The sequence below is a fragment of the Rhinoderma darwinii genome, chromosome 5 (genome assembly GCF_050947455.1).
Source record: "Rhinoderma darwinii isolate aRhiDar2 chromosome 5, aRhiDar2.hap1, whole genome shotgun sequence".
In the NCBI taxonomy this organism is placed as follows: Eukaryota; Metazoa; Chordata; class Amphibia; order Anura; family Rhinodermatidae; genus Rhinoderma; species Rhinoderma darwinii.
The window spans coordinates 2,028,660-2,050,226 of NC_134691.1; the positions used below are offsets into that span (position 1 = coordinate 2,028,660).

At 42.6% G+C, this 21,567-nt stretch overlaps 1 protein-coding gene across 1 annotated transcript in view; it reads left to right on the top strand.

Moving 5' to 3' along the window:
- The window catches only part of LOC142652291 (ly6/PLAUR domain-containing protein 2-like), a 42,504-nt gene extending 21,803 nt beyond the window's left edge, over positions 1–20,701 (top strand). Inside the window, exons 2-3 of the mRNA XM_075827942.1 lie at positions 16,483–16,605; positions 20,325–20,701. Of these exons, the coding sequence (XP_075684057.1) occupies positions 16,483–16,605; positions 20,325–20,578 (377 nt within the window). The 3' untranslated portion in view covers positions 20,579–20,701. The remainder of the gene's footprint in view (positions 1–16,482; positions 16,606–20,324) is intronic.
- Positions 20,702–21,567: the final 866 nt, after the last annotated feature.

Sequence of the window (21,567 nt, forward strand, 5' to 3'; positions counted from 1 at the left end):
TATACAAGAATATAACTACTATTATACTGCTCCAATATACAAGAATATAACTACTATAATACAGCTCCAATATACAAGAATATAACTACTATAATACAGCTCCAATATACAAGAATATAACTACTATAATACTGCCCCATATATATATATAAGAATATAACTACTATAATACTGCCCTCTATATACAAGAATATAACTACTATAATACTGCCCCCTATATACAAGAATATAACTACTATAATACTGCCTCCTATATACAAGAATATAACTACTATAATACTGCCCCCTATATACAAGAATATAACTATAATACTGCCCCAATATACAAGAATATAACTACTATAATACTGCTCCTATATACAAGAATATAACTACTATAATACTGCCCCTATATACAAGAATATAACTACTATAATACTGCCTCCTATATAGAAGAATATAACTACTATAATACTGCTCCTATATACAAGAATATAACTACTATAATACTGCCCCTATATACAAAAATATAACTACTATAATACTGCCTCCTATATAGAAGAATATAACTACTATAATACTGCCCCCTATATACAAGAATATAACTACTATAATACTGCCCCTATATACAAGAATATAACTACTATAATACTGCCCCCTATGTACAAGAATATAACTACTATAATACTGCCCCCTATATCCAAGAATATAACTACTATAATACTGCTCCTATATACAAGAATATAACTACTATAATACTGTCCCTATATACAAGAATATAACTTCTATAATACTGCCCCTATATACAAGAATATAACTACTATAATATAGCTCCAATATACAAGAATATAACTACTATAATACAGCTCCAATATACAACAATATAACTACTATAATACTGCCCCATATATACAAGAATATAACTACTATAATACTGCCCATATATACAAGAATATAACTACTATAATACAGCTCCAATATACAAGAATATAACTACTATAATACAGCTCCAATATACAAGAATATAACTACTATAATACTGCCCCATATATATAAGAATATAACTACTATAATACTGCTCCTATATACAAGAATATAACTACTATAATACTGCCTCCTTGCTGTGAGGTTGTGTGTCTGTAGCTATCCTCATGTCTGGAGATAGCCTAGGGCGGGGCCACCCCGGGCGGGGACTCTCCCCGCGCAAGGCCCAGGCTTTCAGGCCTCTACTGGGAGAAAACTCCCAGGCTCTTTCTAATGTGTATACAAGCCCCAAAGTGAATGTTGAGCATTGTAACACTCAGGATGGAAGCACCAGCAGCACAAGGAAGGAAGATGAAGAATGTAAAGTGAGTAAAGCTAATTTTGCAGCAGTAAGAAGTACTTGTGAGAGTGAAGCACTGGGGGGGCAGAGCACATTACAGGCACCTGTGGTGCAGCTCACCCCTCCGGCATCCAGACAGCGGAGAACATCCCTGGAGAGACTGACATTGCAGCAGAGTGAATGGGTGGCCAGCGTGGCGTGCTCAGGCCGCACAAGGTCTAGCAGCAGTAAAAACATTGAAAAGTCTGTGGAGGCAAAACCTGCAAGGAATACTCAAGGTGTTTCTACAACTGTTACAAGCCTTGGAGAGTGTGATCCAGCAGGGTGTGAGACCAGAGGAGCTGGGACGGTTAATCTGGAGGGGTCAGCGGCATTCAGACAGCCTGAGACCCTGCACCAGCAGAGCCCACAGTCTAAAGAGACAGAGCGTGCGCCTGAGCTGCAACTGGCGGAGGAAATCCCTGCTCTGGTGAAGAGGATGGGAGAGTTACAGAGCCAAAAACAAATGCTGCAAATACAAATTGACTGTGAATATAAACTGAAGAACGCCAATCCTAAGAATGAAGCCGTATATGCTGCTCAGCTTTACTCACTCGGGAAGCAACTCGCACAAGTGGTGGGGGAGATGGACGGTGTCCTGGAGAGGATGGGGCCACTCGCAGAGTCCTATATAAACAAGGAACGGTTTTCTACTATGACCGACAGACAGAACTTTGATCCAGAGTTCAAATTCTCTGAGGCGGACTCGGGGTCAGAAATTTTCCCAGACGATCCCCGGCCAGAGACCAGACCAGTGCTGCAGCCTGCAAGGTTCTCATTTCTAGAAGCGGACGCACAGAAAGAGGAGAAAGGAAACCAGCAAAAATCTGCAGCTGTGTCTGAACAGGGGCATGGAAGTCTGATACCAGCACAGGCACCACAAGTCCCAGGATGCTCAGCACAACAGCAGGACAGTGGACGTTCATCCATGTGTCAGGGTGATGCGCTGACACCCCAGAGCTGTACTGCTGGGGCACAGACTGGGGAGAGTGGGAATGTACCTGAAGGGTTGGTGGTTGGAGGGAACGCACGGCTTGTGTATGATGTAGGTTTATCTGATGATGACATAGAGGTTGATGGGTCAGAAGATGTCCAGAATAATGTGCTTGATTTCCCCCCTCTAATTGTAAGTACACAAGGTGTGACAGACCCCTCTAGATCAGACACTCGCCCTATAAGTCAGGACAGTGAGACCCGCCAGCCTCCTCCCAGAAATGCCTGGAGCCGCGGTGCTCCATCTTTTACCTCTGGCGCTAGCTATACAGGCCAGGCCTTTAAAAGGAGGAATGTGGCGAGGTTCAAGCACAAGGGCGCCAAGGAGGACCTTCCAGATAGGAGGTTTGTGGTCCGAGAACTTCTGTGTCACCAGATGGGTTTTGTGCCAGCAAATATCTTGGCAGTAATAAATCTACCAGACAGACAGGGCTACGATGTCAGCTTTAAACTTACACCTGACTTGGATAGATTCTGGGCACATTTTTCCAAGTTCAGGGACAAAACCGGTTGGGACAAATTTAGTTTTATTCCAGTGTCCAAGCCAGATACCGTTGGTGTCAACATCATCTTTTGGAATGAAGCTGTTCCTCCCCAGGATATGGTGGTCTGGCTCAGGCGGCACTGTGACCTGGTGTCTGACCTGACCAAGAACAGAGACGCTGATGGTATCTGGACTGGAGGGTGGAGGGTTCTGGTAAAACTGTGCCAGCATAACAATGTGACTTTACATTTACCCAATTCCTTCTTCATTGGGAGAGAAAAGGGTGTTTGCTTTTATCCTGGTCAACACAGAAAGTGCTTCAAGTGTGGTAAGACCGGTCACCTGGCAAACATCTGCACCGTGGTAAAGCGCAACCTGTGCGGTGAAGTTGGCCATCTAAGTGCCAACTGTCAGAATGTCCGATGTAATCTGTGTGGGAGGGTAGGTCACCCGCACAGGGACTGTTGAGGAGTTTATGACTGAGACGGATGCTGTAGAGGAGGAGGCTCTAATGTCAGGGTCAATAATGACCAGACAGGAGGTCCAGCAGGAGTCAGGTCATCCAGGTCCAGAACACCAGCAGTCGGACAGTACACAGGAGACCATGGAAGTTGTCCCTCGGGACCAGCCACCGGGAGCCTCTTCTTCTGCATTACCATCTGAGGAAAGGAGGGGTATGCAGAATAAGAAGAGGAAAAAGACCCGTCCTCTCGTAAGCCTGAGGGAGAGGAGGAAAGAGGCAGGAAGAAAGGGAACAGAGCAGAAGTAATGGTCGTATCTAATAGATTCAGTGTCCTGTCAGAGTCAGATGGGGATTTTGAATGAGAGTTATTAAAAATAGATGGTGAATACGAAGAAGACACAAGGGACCATCCCTTAATAAAAAAGAAACCTTGCACTGTAGAAACCCCAGGACCGTTAGGTATGGAAACAGGTGGTCGGCAGAGTGACCCCAATTCTTAGTTATTATGATGGGGGTCATTTATTTGCTTTTCTTTTTGTGTTGTGCTCTGATGGCCGGGTTTTCATTAAAAGTTGCTTCCAGCAATGTAAACAGTATTAAAGTGAGGAAGACGAGGTTTACAGTCTATGATCATCTCCGATATCTGGATGCAGATGTCATCTTCTTACAAGAGACTCGTTTAACCACAATAGGTCTTATACGTGAGGCGGAGAGAGAGTGGAGGTCCGGTCCTTCTTTCTGGTCACTGGCTGTGGAGCCTTATGCCGGGGTCGCTATACTGTTTAACACCAATGATGTGACTGTACATAGGTTAACGGAGGTGTGTATGGGACGGTGTCTGGTCCTAGAAGTTACAATCCACGGTAGGAGGCTCCGACTCATTAATATCTATGGCCCACAGACTGTGACTGACAGGGTCCAGCTTTTTAATGATGTGAAACCATATGTCTTTACCTCTGTTCCTGTGGTGATGGCTGGGGATTTCAATGTCACGAGGACAGCAAGTGACAGATCCTCTGGCAGAGCAGTGACCAGGGACTCGAATGTCCTAAATAAAATGATCTTACAGGCAGGCTTGAGTGATGTCTTCACACAGGGTGGTAGGAAGACAAAATTCACATATTGTTGTGCTGACAGGAACAGTAGGATCGATTTGGCTATTGTCAACGCTACAGAGATGGTTACTGGGATAAGTGAAAAAGTGGTCCCTTATTCAGACCATATGGCGCTGTGTTTCTGCTTAGGAGCCACTAAACGGCCAGATATTGGTAGGGGGCTATGGAAACTTAACTCTAGTCTCTTGGACGATAGTCATGTGCAGAGTTGTGTTGTCTCCCTTTTGCAAAGTCAATTGTAGAGAGTAGATTTTTACGATGGTGCTGCTGACTGGTGGGAGGATGTCAAGAAGGACATTGCATCGCTCTTAAAGAGACTGTCCATTAATAGAGGCAGGAGTAAGTACAGCCAGTATCTGAAGCTGCGTAGGGAACTGGAGTCACTTTGTTCAGAGGATAAGGGTGACAGAGCAAAGATTGCTCGGCTGAAATCTGAGATCAAGCAGTATCAGTATAGTAGGTACACGTCCCTGCTTCTGGAGAGGGATTATGGGCATTTAGGGAAGACGGATCCGTTTGAAAGTTGCCAAGACCAAGTAAAAAACAGAGTGGTCACAGGTTTGGTGGATTCCCAGGGTGTTCTTCAGGAATCTCAGGAGGGCATTCTGGGTGTGGTGAAATCCTACTATTCTGTCTTGTTTCAGAAGAAGATATTGGATAAAGAGAAAATGACTCAATTCTTGAGGGCAACTCCAAGCCCTGATACTGCTAATGTGGATTTTTCACCCTTGACAGCAGAATTGACAGTGGAGGAAGTTGAGGCCATCAACAACTTGCACCAAAAGAAGGCACCAGGTCCGGACGGTATAACAGCCGAATTTTATAAGAAATTTAAAAACCTTTTAGCACCAATTCTGGTGAATGTGTACAAAAGCTGCCTAGAAAACCACCTGATGCCTTCCTCCATGAGAGTGTCTTCGTTGATTTTGCTGTCTAAGGGTAAAGACCCTGGTGACATCAAGAACTGGAGGCCAATTGTCCTCTTGAATGTTGACAGAAAGATTTTGGCAAAAATTCTGTATTCTAGATTGGTCTGTCTGTCCCCAGCACTGTTGGCAGGCTCCCAGTTTGGCACAGTAAAAGGGCGGAACATCTCTGGGGCCGTTATCTCCATCAGGGAAATGTTTGAGAGATGTAAAGCTCTTGGGTGTGGGAGATATGTTGTTGCTCTAGACCAGGCTAAAGCCTTCGACAGAGTAGATCATGATTATCTATGGGCCACTTTGTTAAAGTACGGTGTTCCGGGACAATTTATTGATTGGCTGAAAAATTTGTATTGTGAGGCAGAGAGCTTTCCTTTGATCAATGGCTGGCAGGGCGACACTTTCGGGGTTGAGGCGGGGGTGAGACAGGGTTGCCCGTTGAGTCCACTTCTGTATGTTTTTGCCATAGACCCATTTCTGCGGTTACTGCAGCAGTGTAATTTTCGTTGCGTACCGATCCCGCGTTGCTCACCCTTGAGTGTTGTCGCCTACGCGGATGATGTGACGGTAGTGATATCTGAGCCTAGTGAGGTGCAGATGTTGTCTGCAGCCATTAGAAGCTACTCTGAGGCCTCTGGGTCTCTGGTCAACCTTGAGAAGAGTGAAGCTTTCTGGGTATTACACAGTGATCCAGACTTTGATCTGCCACAATTTGCGAAAGCCTCCACCGATATTAAGATAATGGGAATTAAATTTGGGAGGGATGATAATGCCAAACTAAATTGGGAGCAGAAATTGGAAGCCGGAAATGCAAAGGTTCAGCGATGGAGAAACTGGAGGCTGACCTATAGTGAGAGGGTTAAAATGTTGAAGACTTACCTGGTCCCCGTCGTCTTGTATGTTTCTGTCATTTTTCCTTTGCCAGAATCTTTCTCCGCTAGGCTCTTTAGCCTGTTCTTCCAACTTTTTTGGGGGAACAGGTTGAACCCAGTAAAAAGAGGGATTATTTACCTACAGAGGAGAGAGGGTGGGTTGGGTATGTTGAATCCAAGGGTTTTCTTTGACTCCTTGTTCCTTAAAACAAATTTTGGCAACCTAAACGTAAATAACAGTGCCCTGTGGGTAAACAGTATCAGGGATTGGATATTGCCTTTTGCAGAGTCTTGGATACGGGGCGGCAGTCTCAAAAGGGGGCGATTGACACGAGACTTCCTTCCCCAGTATCTGGATTATGGTCTTCGATGTCTGAGGAGATGGGGAATAGACAAGTCCTATATTGAGAGTAAGACCAGGAGAGATCTATATTTCACCATATGTAGGACTTTCTTTTGTTTACAGCCGGTACTTAAAGATTGCACAACAGCAACCTTACAGGAGAGTCTGAGGTTTCTCAATGGAGCGAGACTCCCGGGTAAACGTTTTGACATTGCATGGCTGTCACTGCATTGGAAACTTTATGTTAAAGGGAATCTAAAATATTTGAGTGTGTCAGATCGGAAGTGTCCCTTGGGTTGTCAACAGGAGGAGACAATGGAGCATTTTATAACCGAGTGCTGGGAAGGACAAAATATATGGCAAGAAATATCCTGCAAGTTAAAAATCCCAAGACTACAGTCTCTAAAATACCCAGAAATTATTTATGGAGTACCAGCTAATGTAAATAACATTGACCGGGGGACCTCGTATCTGATAATTAATGTAGTCAAATATTACCAGTGGCATACAAGAACCAGAATGTCCATTTATAACGAGCCATTTCACCATATGTCAGCCGTGAACCTGATCATGTCAGAGCTAAGGTGGATCAAATCACTAGAAATTAGGAAAAATGAGAAAAACACCGCATTATGGAGGAATGTATATATGGAATAATGCTAGTTCTCTGTATAATGCAAACTTGTTGTTGGTTTTTCTCCCTCCTTCCTTTTTAACAGCAATGGACTCTTGTTAAGTTAAAGTTATTTTCTAGTTTATTTTACATCGTCATGTATGAGTTCTGTTAAAATTATCATTTGCTTTAGAATTTTGATGGAATGTTATATTTGTTTGTTTTTTTACTAATAAAAATCGCCTCCTATATACAAGAATATAACTACTATAATACTGCCCCTATATACAAGAATATAACTACTATAATACTGCCCCTATATACAAGAATATAACTACTATAATACTGCTCCTATATACAAGAATATAACTACTATAATACTGCCTCTATATACAAGAATATAACTACTATAATACTGCCCCTATATACAAGAATATAACTACTATAATACTGCCCCTATATACAAGAATATAACTACTATAATACTGCTCCTATATACAAGAATATAACTACTATAATACTGCCTCTATATACAAGAATATAACTACTATAATACTGCCCCCTATATACAAGAATATAACTACTATAATACTTTCCCCTACATACAAGAATATAACTACTATAATACTGCCCCCTATATACAAGAATATAACTACTATAATACTGCCCCTATATACAAGAATATAACTACTATAATACTGCCCCCTATATACAAGAATATAACTACTATAATACTGCCCCCTATATACAAGAATATAACTACTATAATACTGCCCCTATATACAAGAATATAACTACTATAATACTGCTCCTCTATACAAGAATATAACTACTATAATACTGCTCTATATACAAGAATATAACTACTATAACACTGCCCCTATATACAAGAATATAACTACTATAACACTGCTCCTATATACAAGAATATAACTACTATAATACTGCTCCTATATACAAGAATATAACTACTATAATACTACCCCTATATACAATAATATAACTACTATAAGGGCATGGCCCCACGTGGCGTATTTCTTCCGCAGCTGTCCGCATCAATGCCGCACAGAATCTGCGTTGCAGATTCTGCGGCGGATCTGCCCAAAATGTGCAGTAAATTGATGCGGACTAGCTGCTGCGGACTGCGGTAAAAGTGCTTCCCTTCTCTCTATCAGTGCAGGATAGAGAGAAGGGACAGCACTTTCCCTAGTGAAAGTAAACGAATTTCATACTTACCGGCCGTTGTCTTGGTGACGCGTCCCTCTTTCGGCATCCAGGCCGACCTCCCTGGATGACGCGGCAGTCCATGTGACCGCTGCAGCCTGTGATTGGCTGCAGCCTGTGATTGGCCTGTGATTGGCTGCAGCCGTCACTTAGACTGAAACGTCATCCTGGGAAGCCGGACTGGAGAAAGAAGCAGGGAGTTCTCGGTAAGTATGAACTTCTATTTTTTTGACAGGTTGCTGTATATTGTGATCGGTAGTCACTGTCCAGTGTGTAGAAACAGTTACTGCCGATCGCTTAACTCTTTCAGCACCCTGGACAGTGACTATTTACTGACGTCTCCTAGCAACGCTCCCGTAATTACGGGAGCCCCATTGACTTCCTCAGTCTGGCTGTAGACCTAGAAATACATAGGTCCAGCCAGAATGAAGAAATGTCATGTCAAAAAAGCAAGACGCATCCGCAGCACACATAACATGTGCATGACATCTGCGGACTTCATTGCGGAATTTAGAATCTCCATTGAAGTCAATGGAGAACTTCCGCAATGAGTCCGCAACCAGTCCGCCACTGGTCCGCAACATCCATTGTATGCTGCGGACACCAAATTCCGCACCGCAGCCTATGCTCCGCAGCGGAATTTTCAGATACGTCTAAACGAATCCTACAAAAAAGAAGTGGAAGGCAATGGAGAAACGGCTCCGCTGCGGATTAACGCTGCGGATTAACGCTGCGGAGTGTCCGCAGCGGAATTCAAGAGCAATTCCGCCACGTGGGGCTTTGCCCTAATACTGCTCCTATATACAAGAATATAACTACTATAATACTGCTCCCTATATACAAGAATAGAACTACGATAATACTGCCCCTATATACAGGAATATAACTACTATAATACTGCTCCTATATACAAGAATATAACTACTATAATACTGCTCCTATATACAAGAATATAACTACTATAATACTGCTCCTATATACAAGAATATAACTACTATAATACTGCCCCTATATACAATAATATAACTACTATAATACTGCCCCTATATACAGGAATATAACTACTATAATACTGCCCTCTATATACAAGAATATAACTACGATAATACTGCTCCCTATATACAAGAATATATCTACTATAATACTGCCCCCTATATACAAGAATATAGCTACTATAATACTGCTCCTATATACAAGAATATAACTACTAAAATACTGCCTCCTATATACAAGAATATAACTACTATAATACTGCCCCTATATACAAGAATATAACTACTATAATACTGCCCCTATATACAAGAATATAACTACTATAATACTGCCTCCTATATACAAGAATATAACTACTATAATACTGCCTCCTATATACAAGAATATAACTACTATAATACTGCCTCCTATATACAAGAATATAACTACTATAATACTGCCCCTATATACAAGAATATAACTACTATAATACTGCCCCTATATACAGGAATATAACTACTATAATACTGCCCCTATATACAAGAATATAACTACTATATTCTTGTATATAGGAGGCAGTATTATAGTAGTTATATTCTTGTATATAGGAGGCAGTATTATAGTAGTTATATTCTTGTATATAGGAGGCAGTATTATAACTACTATAATACTGCCCCTATATACAAGAATATAACTACTATAATACTGCCCCTATATACAGGAATATAACTACTATAATACTGCCCCTATATACAAGAATATAATAACTATAATACTGCCCCTATATACAAGAATATAACTACTATAATACTGCCCCTATATACAAGAATATAACTACTATAATACTGCCCCTATATACAAGAATATAACTACTATAACACTGCTCCTATATACAAGAATATAACTACTATAATACTGCCACTATATACAAGAATATAACTACTATAATACTGCTCCCTATATACAAGAATATAACTACTATAATACTGCCGCTATATAGAAGAATATAACTACTATAATACTGCCCCTATATACAAGAATATATCTACTATAATACTGCTCCTATATACAAGAATATAACTACTATAATACTGCTCCTATATACAAGAATATAACTACTATAATACTGCCCCTATATACAAGAATATAACTACTATAATACTGCTCCCTATATACAAGAATATAACTACTATAATACTGCCCCTATATACAAGAATATAACTACTATAATACTGCTCCTGTATACAAGAATATAACTACTATAATACTGTCTCTATATACAGGAATATAACTACTATAATACTGCTCCCTATATACAAGAATATAACTACTATAATACTGCCCCCTATATACAAGAATATAACTACTATAATACTGCCTCTATATACAAGAATATAACTACTATAAGGGCATGACCACACATGGCGGAATTCCTCCGCAACTGTCCGCATCAATGCCGCACAGAATCTGCGTTGCAGATTCTGCAGCGGATCTGCACAAAATGTGCAGAAAATTGATGCGGACTGGCCGCTGCGGACTGCAGGAAAAGTGCTTCTCTTCTCCCTATTCAGTGCAGGATAGAGAGAAGGGACAGCACTTTCCCTAGTGAAAGTCAAAGAAATTCATACTTACCGGCCGTTGTCTTGGTGACGCGTCCCTCTTTCGGCATCCGGCCCGACCTCCCTGGATGACGCTCCAGTCCATGTGACCGCTGCAGCCTGTGCTTGGCCTGTGATTGGCTGCAGCCGTCACTTACACTGAAACGTCATCCTGGGAGGCCGGACTGGAGACAGACGCAGGGAGTTCTCGGTAAGTATGAACTTATATATTTTTTTACAGATACATGTATATTGAGATCGGTAGTCACTGTCCCGGGTGCAGAAACAGTTACTGCCGATCGCGTAACTCTTTCAGCACCCTGGACAGTGACTATTTACAGACGTCTCCTAGCAACGCTCCCGTCATTACGGGAGCCCCATTGACTTCCTCAGTCTGGCTGTAGACCTAGAAATACATAGGTCCAGCCAGAATGAAGAAATGTCATGGTAGTAAAAACAATACGCTCCGCAGCACACATAAGATCTGCGGACTTCATTGCGGAATTTTGACTCTCCATTGAAGTCAATGGAGAAATTCCGCCATGAGTCCGCAACCAGTCCGCCACTGCTCCGCAACAGACAGAGCATGCTGCGGACACCAAATTCCGCTCCGCAGCCTATGCTCCGCAGCGGAATTGTACGCATCGTGTAAACGAACACTGCTAAATTAAAGTGAAAGTCAATGGAGAAACGGCTCCGCTGCGGATTAACGCTGCGGAGTGTCCGCAGCGGAATTTAAGTGAAATTCCGCCATGTGTGAACCCGCCCTAATACTGCCCCCATATACCAGAATATAACTACTATAATACTGCCTCTATATACAAGAATATAACTACTATAATACTGCCTCCTATATACAAGAATATAACTACTAAAATACTGCTCCTATATACAAGAATATAACTACTATAATACTGCTCCTATATACAAGAATATAACTACTATAATACTGCCCCTATATACAAGAATATAACTAGTATAATACTGCTCCTATATACAAGAACATAACTACTATAATACTGCTCCTATATACAAGAATATAACTACTATAATACTGCTCCTGTATACAAGAATATAACTACTATAATACTGCCTCCTATATACAAGAATATAACAACTATAATACTGCCCCTATATACAAGAATATATCTACTATAATACTGCCCCTATATACAAGAATATAACTACTATAATACTACTCCTATATACAAGAATATAACTACTATAATACTGCTCCTATATACAAGAATATAACTACTATAATACTGCCCCTATATACAAGAATATAACTAGTATAATACTGCTCCTATATACAAGAACATAACTACTATAATACTGCTCCTATATACAAGAATATAACTACTATAATACTGCCTCCTATATACAAGAATATAACTACTATAATACTGCCCCTATATACAAGAATATATCTACTATAATACTGCCCCTATATACAAGAATATAACTACTATAATACTACTCCTATATACAAGAATATACCTACTATAATACTGCCCCAATATACAAGAACATAACTACTATAATACTGCTCCTATATACAAGATTATAACTACTATAATACTGCTCCTATATACAAGAATATCACTACTATAATACTGTTCCTATATACAAGAATATAACTACTGTTATACTACCCCTATATACAAGAATATAACTACTATAATACTGCCTCCTATATACAAGAATATAACTACTATAATACTGCTCCTATATACAAGAACAAAACTACTATAATACTTCGCCCTTTATAAATGGCCAAAAAATTGACAGGCCGGTTGTTTTATGCGGCCGTTTTGAAAAACAGCCGCGTAAAAAAACGGCCGCGAAAAAGAAGTGCAGGTCACTTCTTGCCTTATCTTTCACCCCAGTGCTGGATTCTCAGCTTTATTGCTCATTACTGCTGTATAATCTTCTCTTGCTGTTGCAGCTTCTGTATTTCTGATAGATAGAGAGAAGAGCGCAGGATTCTCCTCTTCTCTGTGTGCAGTATTTAGGAGACATGATAGCAGTTAGGGCAAAGCCCCACGTGGCGGGATTGCTCTTGAATTCCGCTGCGGACACTCCGCAGCGTTAATCCGCAGCGGACCCGTTTCTCCATTGCCTTCCACTTCTTTTTAGTAGGTTTCGTTTAGACGAGGCTGAAAATTCCGCTGCGGAGCATAGGCTGCGGTGCGGAATTTGGTGTCCACAGCATACAATGGATGTTGCGGACCAGCGGTGGACTGGTTGCGGACTCATTGCGGAAGTTCTCCATTGACTTCAATGGAGATTCTAAATTCCGCAATGAAGTCCGCAGCTGTCATGTACATGTTATGTGTGCTGCGGATGCGTCTTGCTTTTTTAACATGACATTTCTTCATTCTGGCTGGACCTATGTATTTCTAGGTCTACAGCCAGACTGAGGAAGTCAATGGGGCTCCTGTAATGACGGGAGCGTTGCTAGGAGACGTCAGTAAATAGTCACTGTCCAGGGTGCTGAAAGAGTTAAGCGATCGGCAGTAACTGTTTCTGCACCCTGGACAGTGACTACCGATCCCAATATACAGCAACCTGTCAAAAAAATAGAAGTTTATACTTACCGAGAACTCCCTGCTTCTTCCTCCAGTCTGGCTTCCCAGGATGACGTTTCAGTCCAAGTGACGGCTGCAGCCAATCACAGGCCAATCACAGGCTGCAGCCAATCACAGGCCAATCACAGGCTGCAGCGGTCACATGGACTGCCGCGTCATCCAGGGAGGTCGGGATGGATGCCGAAAGAGGGACGTGTCACCAAGACAATGGCCGGTAAGTATGAAATTCTTTAACTTTCACTAGGGAAAGGGAAGGGAAGTACTTTCACCGCAATACGCAGCAGCTAGTCCGCATCAATTTACTGCACATTTTGGGCAGATCCGCCACAGAATCTGCAACGGAGGAGGAACAGTTGCGGAGGAAAACCGCCACGTGGGGGCATGCCCTTAGGGTATGTGCACACGAGGGCATTACGTCCGTAATTGACGGACGTATTTCGGCCGCAAGTACCGGACCGAACACAGTGCAGGGAGCCGGGCTCCTAGCATCATACTTATGTACGATGCTAGGAGTCCCTGCCTCTCCGTGGAACTACTATCCCGTACTGTAATAATGTTTTCAGTACGGGACAGTTGTCCGGCAGCGAGGCAGGGACTCCTAGCGTCGTACATAACTATGATTATAGGAGCCCGGCTCCCTGCACTGTGTTCGGTCCGGCACTTGCGGCCGAAATACGTCCGTCAATTACGGACGTAATGACCTCGTGTGCACATACCCTTACCGTAGGCTCTTCTGACTAGTTTAGAGACAACTGAAAATTAGAAATGAAGCCAGACGAGGAGAAAACTGCTAAAAAAGATGCAGAATACAAGTCATATAACGGTCAGTAATAGCGTTATTCCTCATGTACACTCATATGACAGATTATTATGAAAAGTCACCTGAAAAGTTAGGTACTCCTTAATAGCTGCCATAGTGTTCTCAGCTCATACATTTTCGCCAGCTTTAATTACAATTAATACGAACCATAGGGGCAGATTCACGAATCAAAATATGGTAGAATTCTTGTGCACATGTCGTATGCCAAATGTTTTAACCGTTTTAGACACTTTTAACCCCTATCGAGAAGGGCGTGGCTTAAATAAAAAGGGGTGTGGTTTGATATAGGCCGCCTTGTGCCAACATTTGATTCAGTTTCTCTAAAGTAAGCCAACCAAAAGGTGGAATAAAGCAAAGTGTCTCTGATGCGCCAAATTTATCATCCAGCATGAGCCACTGTTACATAGTTATATAGGTTGAAAAAAGACACCTGTTCATCAAGGTCAACCTTTCTCAATAACTTACACGTCATTCATTCCTTGATTAATTATAACCCTCAATGCCATTCGTCAGTATATAATCATCTTTTTATAAATACTGACGTAGCATCCGCCATCACTACCTATTGGGGTCAGACATTCCATAGTGTGACTACAGTAACTGTAAAGAACCCTTTTCTATATTGATGTCTGAAACGTCTTCCTTCCACACACAATGAATGTCCCCTCGTCCTTTTGTGGAGTCCTTGAAAAGAACAGATCCCCTGCTAGTTCTCTGTATTGACCACACATATATTTATACATATTAATAAGATCCCCTCTAAGACGTCTTTTTTTTCCAAGCTGAACAAGTCCAATTTCTCCAGCCTTTCATTGTAAGCGACACCTCCCGTCCCATTTAATAATCTAGTCGCCCGACTTTGAACCCTCTCCAGTTCTCCTATATCTTTTGTAGAGCCCAAAACTTTTATAGAGGAGGTGATATTACATTGGATTAATGGGGTTTTTATCCGTTTTTTTTACACCCTAAAATTCTATTTGCTGTTGCACCTGCTGCTTGACATTGAGAACGGCTCCTTAGCTTATTTGTTAGGGTAAGTCCGCAAGGAGTGGCCCTGACACGGTTGCAACTCGGCCAACAACCGCACGGGCACCATGTTCGGCGTGGCTGTCAAACACCCTGTTAATGACCGCGCGTTAATGCGGTCAAAACGTTGCTATATCTGCAAAATTGCGCGCCCATTAATTAATACCCTTTATGGCCGCACGATTAAGGGCCGTTTTACCTGCAATAATGCGTGCCCATTAATAGGGTATTTGACAGCCGCGCCGAATATTGTGCCTGGCCGCGTCGCGACCTTGTCACAGCCGCTCCATGTGGCCTTACCCTAACAAGAATAGCCAGGTACTTCTCTTGTTCCGTTATCCCCACTTTTATACCATTTCATGTGTATGTGTTACTACTATTATTGTGTCCTGGGAGCATTACTTTATATTTATCAACAGGTGCATCCAGTCAACTTCTCAGCCGTCTATATTTAGGACAATGGGGGGAGGGGGGATATATTAAGACTGGTGTTTCAAATGCCAGTCTCATATTTATTTATGTTGGCAGGAAATGCGCCAAATTTATTACAGCGTAAGCCTTTAAATATGTTCCCCACAGTATTAGTAAATCTGCCCCATAGGGGGAATTCTACACCAGTTATGCGACTTTTGGTCCGTTTCCGCCACTCTTGACACTTTTTGAAAAGCGGGTGGAGCATAGTGGAAGGGGGTGGAGCCCAACACATTTATTATCATTTTCCCCAGGAAATTTATAGTGAAAATCTACATCCGCTCCAGGTTGGCATATATTACTCATTGCCGCACGGACAGCCAAGGATGCAACAAAGAGGCATGAGCCCCTAAATAAATCTGTGGCATCTTACTCCTGCGTGTGTCCTAGTAAGACTGCCGTTTTCTATCCATAGTGTTTATATGGCGGGCGCTGTGTATTATAGTGTTCGGTGATTGGGGTCCACATTATGGCCGCCATTGTGTATCAGTAAAGATCTTGTTTCGTGCCGCGCGGTTGGGATCCTCCTTCGCAGCTCGGGGCGCTCGGTAGTTGATAAGTGACGGTTCTGTCCGGATCTTTCGCTGCTATTACATGTGACTTACAGTTCTCCTTCCCTTTTCTCCTTCCAGGACATTCTTCTCTTCAGTGTTATTTTTGCTATGAAGCAACTGAAGTCCAGAACTGCAAACAAGTTAAAGAGTGTTCGGAGGAGTCCAGGGGTTGCAAGACAGTCACCCTCAGTGTAAACACCGGTGAGTGGAACGATCGAGGGGGCCGGTCCAATCTCATAGAAATAAAACTTAAATGGGGCAGGCGCTGGTATAAAGTAATGAACTAGCAGATAGAAGTGCCCCCCACTCCAGCGCTGAGGCCACGCTCTTTACCACTGAGGCCAGCGATTTGCTGCACCGGCATGTGACTGCTGCAAGAGCTTCCAGGACCTGATCGGCAGTGAACAGGGCCTTATCCCTGGAGCTGTGGACACTTTGTGGGTGAATATCTGCCAGTATTGTCGGCACTGGATAGAATTGTGACAAACCCTCAGCTGTGAGAAATTATAGGTCAGAAAGAATTTTCCAGAAATACACCAAAAAACACTTTTTAACCACGTCAGGTCAACACACCATTAGTTTATGTTCAACAACCACTGATTCTCCTTGCAGAGAGGCAGCTTGTGGAGAGCCTTTAGGGCAATGCTCCCTGGGAAAATTATGCAAAATAGCTCTCCTCCAGAAGGAAGAAAACTTTCTCTCTAGTGCCACCTATAGGTGACTACCTATCTAACAGAATCAACTATGATACACCTTCTTTAGCCTAAAGAAAATGGTTTAAAGGGGGAAAAAAGGATAGTAGCACAGAGTATTTCAGGAGAGGGGTATGTTGAGTTGGTAGGGTGTGTGGCAGTGACCTGTCCACTCATGTGATGATGTTGGTGAGGACAGGACTGCATGTTACAGGGGCAGTGTCATGCTCTGAGGAGGGAAGTGGGGGTCACTGATTGGGAGTTTTATGGTGTGTTCACACAGGGCAGATGTGTTTAAACAATGTCTGCAACTGACGCATCCCTCTGAATGGAGTTTGCAGAAATCTATGCACCTGCTGCAGAAACAGCCCCATTTATATGTATGGAGTGGATTTAGCCTAGCAGCACAGAGTATTTTAGGAGAAGAATGTGCTGATCTTGTGGGAGGACACAGACTGAAAGTTATATAGTGGAACGAGCAGATTCCCCCAGCAGCACAGAGTATTTCAGGAGCCAATGGGCTGATCTTGTGGGAGCTCACCGACTGAGAGTTATATAGTGGAAAGAGCAGTATCCCCCAGCAGCACAGAGTAATTCAGGAGAGGGTGCGCTGACCTGTTCACTTATGTGATGTAAGGAGAGGAATGGAGGCTAGTTGGAGTTTTATGTCATTCAGTGCTTTGGAAAGTTGGGTGCATTGTGATTTGGACCTGTGAGGAATAAGAATTGGCACTGTATAAATGGGCATTATTCTGGCAGTGCCAGTGGTAGATCTTGTTATGAGGAGCTGGATGGGTGTGGGATCCTTCACATGTGCACACAGCTGAGGATTCCCTTCTCTTCCCGTCTCGTCCTCCGCCCCGATAGCGCAGGTTCTTTACCGCGTCCTGTTTTATTTTAACGTGAACCAGTTGTTACTTTACAAATCACCATTTGTTTCCATGAACCTCCCGTTTCTTCTAAGATGCTGAGAGTCGATCCTCTGCTCACCCACGCACACTTGTAAAAATCTCAGCCACCACTAGGGGGCGATCCGTATACAACTACCGTGTATAAGGCTCCTAAGTAAGGGGGTGTCCGAGATTATAAAAACATGTCTGCTTTCTTCCAAAAACAGCGCCACTTCAAAGGATCCAGGCTGCAATACCAGACACAACCCATGGCCAGGTGTGGCGCATTTCTGGAAGAAAGCAGACATGTTTTCTAATCCTGAACAAACCCTTTAAGTCTCCAGAAACACAGGGACGATGGTACGACTGCTCGTGTCAAGCTGGTCTCACTCAGGTTCTGTTCGTATATAGTTTTTGCACTATGGTCGGCGTATCTGTAGAGCCCCGTTTACCGCTTGGCATCCGCTGGGTCCATATGTGTCGGCAGACCTTTTTTTTCCACGTATATGAAAATATAGTCTACTGTTCAGTCCTATACAGAGGAATACAGTAAAGAAAAGTATACCGTAGGGTTTGTTTACAATGGGGACCTATGGGCGACGTGTGCCCCCCTATACCTATACATTGGCAAACATTGCACCCTTCCAGAAAGTAAAGAATGACATCATTAAAAAAGCAGCAGAACATAAGTAAAGCGAAAAGTCGAAACATTTTTTGCATTTTATGTAGACAAACTATTTTGCAGACGCGGAGTTCCCTTTAAATCAAAGGCTTTTACAGGTCGGGAGCCGCTTTTCAGAGTATGTTCACACTGCTTATTCTTGCCCATTTTTCGGACCGTAAAACTGCCGAAAAACGGCCGAAAAAATCGGGAGCAGAACGCCTGCAAACATCTGCCCATTGATTTCAATGGGAAAAACTGCGTTCTGCTCCGACGGGCCGTTGTTTTTATGTGGCCGTTTTGAAAAACCGCCACGTAAAAAAACACCAGTGAAAAAGAAGCGCATGTCACTTCTTGAGCTGTTTTTGGAACCATTTTTCATTGACTATAGAAAAACAGCTAAAAAAACGGCCGTAAAAAACGCAGCGAAAAACGCGAGTGGCTTAAAAAACGGCTGAAAATCAGGAACTATTTTCCCTACAAAACAGCTCCGTATTTTCGGATGTTTTTTTGTAAGCCTGTGAACACGCTCTATATATATGACAGGTGCGTATTTTGGTCCGTTTGCTGCATCCATATTTCTAACCCAAAACCAAGGTGGAGTTCAAAACGCGGCAGGGGTGCAAATATTTTTTTCTCTGTTTAGGATTCACTTCTGGTTTTGACTTATAATGCAAAATACTGACTAAAATATGTTTGAATGAGGCCTTAAAAGAGAAAATAAGTCTATTAAATATATGATCCAGTCACATGACTCTTACCCTGGTGTAAAAAACGATATCCATCTCCGCAACAAGTATTTTTTTGATTTCTTCAATGCATCTAAAATGAAAAAAATGATACAATCTTGCAAATATTCCTCGTTAAAAATCTCCTACCGTTTTGCATGCACGGCTATTTTGCATTTCTATGCATCTCCATGGCAACAGACAACAAGCAAACCCAGCGTAGTCTGATCCTGCAGTCATATTCTCTTATCATATAGTCATATATGTCCCCTGCTTCTGGACAATATATCAAATACATGTGAGTAAGAAGAAGGGCACAGCTAGAAGAGAGGATGACTGCAGGATCAGACTACACTGGCTTTGTTGTCTGTTACCATGGAGATGCATAAATCTGCATAGGAGCTGTAGACCCAAAACGGTAGGAACATTTTCATGAGGATTATTTGCAAAGCTGCTTTATTTTTAGATACATTGGAGCAATAACAAAACAAAATGTTAACTCCCGGGGCACTGTACATATAAAATACTGAGGGGTGTAAATACATAACGTATGAACACACAATAACAAGAAGCAAGTACAATAAATATGAGCTGACAGAGATACAGACCGGTACAGAAGAAGAGACGGCCCTGCCGTGAAGGAGAGACGGCCCTGCCGCGAAGGAGACAAAAGATTGCCTAAGGCCGCCGCTTGGGGGTGTGAAAGATGCAGTGAGCTCCCCCTAGAGGTGAATGTTATTTAATCAGCTGTTACCACCAGGGGACGCTTTGTAGCATGACATGTAATACATGGTTGCCCTTTTGCCAATAGGGGATATGGGAAGGGGTTTAACTATAAGGTCGTTAAAAAGTGTATTTCTTTGGCTTATTGTTTTGATGCCTCTTGCCAATAGGGGGCGCACACAAAGTACAACAACTCGTTGAAACTTTGTTTTCACCTGTTTTCCAGGATATCCTTTTGTGTCCGGAGAAGAGTTGGTGACCAGAGATTGTGCCAGAAGCTGCTTCCAAAGTGACCCCAATGCCCTCGGGCAAGAAAATCAGGTGTTCTGCTGCAAAGGGAATCTGTGTAATCACCTCTATGAACTCTACGCAAATTATACCGATCACTCCCCAAATTATTCTTCCAGCATCATGAAGAGAGGACTTTCCGGAGGACTAATCCCCTGCCTGGCATTACTCTGCCTTGGACTCCTCATTTAGCCGTCGTCATGGGCTTCAGTCCTGGTGGAAAAGTTTGGGATGAACTTACGTGGATCTGATAACCATTATACTCTATAATACATCATAGTCCCTAAATAATTATTAAACCGATTCAAATCTAAAGGTGACGCATGGAGAGAAGTGCCATCTCCCATCATGTGCCACAAGACCTTCTATATACAGGAGATGGACATGGGTCACTCTGGTGAGATGGTAACTGTGCCCCCTTCTGTAGACCATTTAATGATGCCCGTTACCCATTATTGGGACAGAGGACTTATTGTTCTATATAATAAACCTTCTACCCCAATAAATTGTAATAGAAAACCAAGTCCATGTTGATTTTTGCTGAATCTACAGAAACTCCTCTCACAATTGTTTTACTAACTTCGAATGGGGCAAAACCGGACCCCCGTACTCTACAGCGACATTGGGTGCCATCAATGGTGTAACGTGGTGGGACAAGATCTTTAGCGACATATAGATACCAATGGTTTAGCTCCCCAATCGCTGATGTTCATTGGTTTGGTGTCTCAGTCCCTGGTGGTTAGTGGGTTGATACCCTAGTCCCTGGTGTCAGGTGGTTTATTGACTCATTGCCTGGTGTCCAGGGCAGGGCTGACAACCGTCCAAAAATTTACAGACAGTCTGCAAAAAACTTTTTTTTTTTTTTATTGCTGTCTATAGTGTCTGGTTGAAAACAACAATGTCTGTGATTTAGTCTCCATCCCCCGAAACGTTGCACTGCCCATGCGCCAAAATGTACATGCGCAGTGCCAACAAGAAAAGAGTAGGAGGAGGGCGGACGGAGCCAAGTGAGGTCGGTGCCAAGAGTGGAACAGTCTAGTCATCTGACCTGGACCAGTCCAGGTCAGGGGACTGGACTGATCCACTCCAGGGCTGGCACCGACCTCACTAAGACCGCCACTGCGTCATTCACTTGGCTCCGTCCGCCCTCCTTCTGCTCCTAAATATGAGTGACATCAGGT